General features: G+C 49.5%; 1 protein-coding gene across 1 annotated transcript; it reads right to left on the bottom strand.

Moving 5' to 3' along the window:
* Positions 1-4,032: 4,032 nt before the first annotated feature.
* Positions 4,033-5,070, bottom strand: LOC138190613 (uncharacterized). The gene has a single exon (XM_069134364.1). It carries the CDS (start codon positions 5,068-5,070, stop codon positions 4,033-4,035), a length of 1,038 nt encoding a protein of 345 aa, XP_068990465.1.
* Between the last annotated feature and the right edge of the window lie 547 nt (positions 5,071-5,617).

Raw genomic sequence — 5,617 nt, 5'->3', positions numbered from 1 at the left:
GTCAGTTCCCACGTCTCGTTCCTTTTGAGAGCATCGAGCTCCTCACATATGGCTTGCCGCTATTTGTCAGCATCTTTAGAAACCATTGCCTCTTCATACGTATTGACTTCTTCGATGATCGCGCTATGTCCGTTCTCTTCATATCGATCTGGTTCATATATATATGGTCTCAAGTTGGAGCGTGCTGCTCCTTCACGGGCGTCCTCAACTGCATCAACAAAAGTTTCTGCATCGTTTTTATCATCGTCAACTCGCGTGTCTGCTGGTCTATGGTTCTCTTCGTCTACAGCGTCTTCATCAGCCAGGACAACGATGGGTGAGCTTTCTTCCTCGGACGTAGCGACACAGTTTTCGTTGATCACAGCGTCGCAGCTCACAATTATTTTTCTTTTGCTTGGGTCATACAGTCTGTAATTCTTCGCACTTGACTCGTATCCTACGAGGTACATCTTTTTGGCCCTGGCATCCCACTTTTTTCGACCGGTCTCCTTGGGGACGTACACGTACGCTTCCGAGCCAAAGATTCTTACGTGGCCCAGATCGAGCTTAGACTTAAACCATAGCTCAAAAGGAGTTTTTGATGGATTCTTGGCGTTGGGGGTTCTATTCAGGATATACACCGCTGTGCGAACGGCCTCAGACCACAAGCTCATGTGTAGGCCGCTGGTCAGCAACATCGTCCGGGCAGACTCTTGGATGGTCCTATTCTCACGTTTCACGCGGCCGTTTTGCTCAGGCGTGTAGGGTGATGTTCTTTCGTGGACAATCCCTCTCTCTCGCAGTACTTTCGACATATCTTCATTCGTAAACTCCAAGCCGTTATCCGTCCTGAACGATTTCACCCGATTTCCAGTAACGGTTTCGACTGCACTGACTTGCTCTTTTATTTTACTAACGACGTCAGACTTCTGTACTAGGAAATGCACGTATCGAAAACTTGTGGCCTCATCTTTTACCACCAGGATGTATCTGAACCCTCCCACTGAGGTCACATGCATTGAACCACAAGCGTCCGCGTGGAGTCTTTTCCCAGGTCGGCACTCACGGATTTCGCAAGATGGGTGAGACATGCGGTGCATTTTTCCCACAACACAGTCCGCACAGAAGAACTTATTTTTCGCGACGAATGATACTCCATTTACACTGTTTTTGTTCACCATGTTCTGCATCATTTTAAAACTCAAATGTCCCAGTCTCTGGTGCCACCTACTGCACGATTCAGTGGTCACATTGTATGCTTCGCATAATCGATCTACTTGCAGGCCTAAACGATATTGATTCATGCTGTCTTTGATACCGACAACTGCTATTTTTCCGTCCGAGAATCGCACTTCACACTCGTGCTCTCTCTCGATAACAACAAATCCGCGAGACGTCACCGTTCCCGTCGAGAAAAGGTTCGGTCCTAGACCGGGCACGTATTGTACCTTCTCTAACACACATGAGTCCCACTGAAAACCGTTCCACATCGATGCATGAATATTGCCCACGCCATGTATCGGTAGCTTGGCGTCGCTCGCTACACGCACATATCTCCCGGTCGGTGTCTCGTCGAGCTCACTGAACCAATCTTTTCTACTCATCATGTGCTGCGTCGCTCCTGAGTCAACGATCCATACGTCTTTCAGCGGGCTACTTTTGATTCCATTCGGCATTGCTACGAAAGCTGTCTCGTTCTTGGGAAAAATACAGGCTTGGAAAACCGTGTAGCTCTTGGAATTTTTTTTGTCTGTGTGCTCGTTGTTTACATTTTCGTTCTCTGAACATTCTCGATGCCAGTGTCCCGTCTGTCCACATTTATGACACTGTGATTCCCTTTTCCTTTGCGCGATTGGTTTGTAATCTTGCTGTCTCGACCACGGCTTTTGTTTTCCTCTTGCTGCGAAGGCACCGTCTTCAACGGCCTTGGTCTTGTTTATTAGATCCTCTTCTTGCCGTAAGCGAGCTAATAGGCTATTGAGATCTCGACCCTCTCGTATGTTGTACCACACCGTCTTGAAATTTTGAAATTTTGGCGTGAGGCTACTGATTATTCTTGACATTTTAATATTATCAGATAACTTTTCCCCTTGATCCTCAATCTCAGCTGCAATTTCATCACCTTCGAGACGTATGTCGTTACAGATTCGTCCTCGGACATTTTCAGGGCGAAATATTCTTCATAAAGAGTCATCACACTCACTTCACTTCTCTTTTCATGAATAGCACTCAGTTTTTCATAAATTTCTTTTGCTGAATTGCATGTTAACACATTCATTGCTTGGTCGCTTTCCAATGTTGCAATTGAGATGGCCATCGCTTTGCCATCTTTTTCGTTGAACTCATCGACTTCTGCTGAAGTCGCGGTTCTTGCAATCGTCTCATGGACGTATTTGTTTAGCTCTTTTCCACGCAATATGGCGTCCACTTGAAATTTCCACAATTTGTAATTGCTCTCATTGAGCTTGTGGACAATATTGGTCGACCCTGTGTCTGCCATTATTTTTATTCTTATTTTTACACCGACTTCGACGGCCACTAGTTTTATTCTTTACTTTGCACTCCTGGGCCCATAACCTGTTGTAATGTATGTGTTTATTATATTTGAAGAAAGATTTGTGTGCAGGTGCGCTCTCGGTGAGCCTCGCGTTCAAACTAATCCACACGGATCAACGGTGGTTCGGAATTGTATATGGTAATTTGGGCGTTGCCAAAATTACCATCTCATACACACACACACTCATACACGCATACATCGTGCGACGTCTTTCCCAACACAAACGAATCTCTGAGAGAAGACGGAGGTGCCTTAAAGGGAAGCCGAACCACGTAACGACCGTTGTTGTCTCTCGTATGCGTGTCCTTGAAGTGTTGTTCGCAAGATGCCTCTTCCGGCTCGGGTGTAGGGGCCGAATCCGAAGGAAGTTCCTCTTTTTCCCAGAACTTCGTGAGCAATAAATCGATCTTGTCGTCGATTGAAGTGTGCTTAACGCGAACCGAACTTGAAGTAGAATCGTTGACCGGGCCGAGCACGATCCATCCAAAAAGTGTCCGTTGGGCGATAGGCTCAGTGGCTCGACCCTTGATAATTTCTGGCTCGACTAAGAGACCATACGAGTCAGCTCCGATGATGACGTCGATTAGTCCTGGTCTTAAGAAGTCTGGATCGGCTAGAAGAAGTCCTTGAAGATGTTTCCATTGGATTGAAGTCGTGAACGAGGGGAGCGTTAGAGTGAGAACGTTGAGAACAAACGCCGTCACTTTGAAGGTTGAAGTTGAATAATAGATTGAAGACAGGGTGACGGTGGCAGCTCCCCGCGTACGGCCCGCAGACCGACTCCCGATTCCGAGAATATTGATCGAAGCGGCCATCCGTTTTAATCGGAGAAGTTGTACCGTGCGTTCTGAAATAAACGAAAGTTCAGCACCGGGATCAATCAGTAATCGGACTCGATGCGAGTCGCCGGAAGGTGACGTCAGAACTGCTTGGCTCGTTGCTAGTGGGACTGATGGCCTAAAAACCCGTGTCGTTGAAAGGTCCCTTGAAGTTGCGAAAGGGTTGAAAGAGTCAGAAGCGACCGAAGTCAGAAGTCGTGCCGGGGTGTCGAGCGAGCCAGTAACCGCGTCGCATAAGTGACTGTCGCTGAGTCAAGCCTGAGGCTCGTTCGGCGACGAAGTGGCCACTGGCTTCGACGTCGGTGGTCGGTTGCTCGAAGTATCCTTTGAAGTTGACTGCCTTAAGGTTGAAGCGGCCGGTTGGGTAGAAGACGGGAGGTGGATCATCGTATGATGTTTCCCGTTGCATTCGAAGCATCTTCCCGTGACGCGGCAATTCGTAGCCGAATGCGGTCCGAGGCAGTTGAAGCAGAGCCGCCGTTGTTCAGCGACGAGGCGGCGCTCCTGGGGGCTCTTTTGTTTGAAGAGGCCGCACTTTGTTATGAAGTGAGACCCGAGACAGAAGTGACAACACTGTGTCGCGTTGCCGGCTGGATTCAGAGGGGCTGTCGCTGCGACCGCTGCCGCTGTGTCGATATTCCGGCTTCTGCCGTCCGCTTAGTTGGCCTGCGGATTGGTTGTTTGCGACGTATACGCCTTGACCGAAGAAGACGACCGTTTCTGTGGTATATTTGAAGTGCCCGAGAATTTTGGCCGTGGCGAAGAGGCTTTTCCGATGTCGATACTCTCGAGGGCTCGAGCTCGGGTTGTCAGAAACTCTCGTAGCTGCGGAAGTGTCGCCGGTTCCGTTGAAGAGCCCAATCTCAACTCCCACTGTTCTCGTAGGTGATGGTCAAGGCGAGAGACGATGAAGTGAACCAGTATTGTGCCCCATTCGTCCACCGGCATTTCCAGAGACCTCAACGCGTTTAGAACCTCACTCGTAGTGTTGATGAGCGCGTTGAGGGACTTGTAAGATTTTGGTGTGATGGTTGGGATTCCGAAGAAGCGGTCCAATTGGGAAGTGACCAAGAGGCGCTTGTTTTCGTCCCGAGCGACCAGAAGATCCCAAGCAGCAATAAACGATTCTGAAGAGACCGGTAGATTGGCGATGAGCTGGGCGGCATCGCCTTTCAGGGAGAGCCAAAGATAATGCGTCTTTTCGACCGAAGTGATATCCGGGTTCTGGCCGACAAGGAAGACGAAGAGATCATGAAATGACCTCCACGAATGAAATTTTCCATCGAAGTCTGGAATCTTGATCTTTGGAAGTGCACTTCGCATGTGCGAAGATCCCGGAACGGCCGAAAGATCAGCCAGGTTAGCCCCCGTGGAATCGACCTGCTCATAGTGCTCCTTGATGGCGAGCAAAGCCACCTTGGCATCCTGGTACGCCTGCTGGCATTGGGCTTCGTGGCAATCCTTGAAGTATTCCGTCTCTGCCAAGTTCTCGCAGTTCATCTCGAGAAGAATGGCGTGCTCCCGTTGAAACCTTTCCCAGTTGGTTTCCAACAACGATAGGCGTGTTGTTGCCAACGTTGTATTGGTATTCTGCGGGGTTGACGCAATGGTCTTGTCCGCGAGGGTCTTAATGCACTGAAAAGTGCTGATGAGCCCGGCGATGCGACGCTCCCTCTTGGCGATGTTGCTCGTCATCACGGAAGTATCCGGATCTTTGAAGGAACGCGAAGTGACCGAAGAGCTCGAACGAGTTGCGGCACGAAATTGTCAGACGCGAACCACGCCCAGACTCGAGCAGATACTGTGTTTGAAAATTCACGGAAGGTCACTGAAAGTACTCAGGTCAAAGGGACCGGCGAATCAGAACGCGAATCGAGGCAAAATTGTCCAAAAAAAATCTCGAACCAACCGTAGCCCGAAAAACCCGAAATGTCACAAGGTCACGTAATACACTCGCAATTTGTCCCGAAAATATCACCCGAAGTATCGAACAACCGCACGGTCGAAGGAAAAAAACCGAAGCGCCCGAAGGACGCGGTTGTCGCGAACGCGAGTCACGTGAGCGCGCGATCTCAGCCGCGAGTGCGAGAGAGCGCGTATCACCGTTCGAAGTGTTCGAGTTCACTTGCACTGAGCCTCTACTGAATACGAGGCGTATGACGCAGCAGTGTACCGTAGAGCACGAGCGCGTGTGTGTATAACGCGAAAGTCGCGAGGGAGGTCGATCTCAGCAACGAGAGCG

Source organism: Neodiprion pinetum, chromosome 3 (assembly GCF_021155775.2).
Source record: "Neodiprion pinetum isolate iyNeoPine1 chromosome 3, iyNeoPine1.2, whole genome shotgun sequence".
NCBI lineage: Eukaryota > Metazoa > Arthropoda > Insecta > Hymenoptera > Diprionidae > Neodiprion > Neodiprion pinetum.
The sequence above is the reverse complement of the archived record's forward strand: the minus strand, read 5'-3'. Positions and strand labels throughout refer to the sequence as shown.

Coding starts and splice junctions, on each gene's coding strand:
- LOC138190613 (XM_069134364.1), bottom strand. CDS start 5,070: ATGACGAGCAACATCGCCAAGAGGGAGCGTCGCATCGCCGGGCTCATC.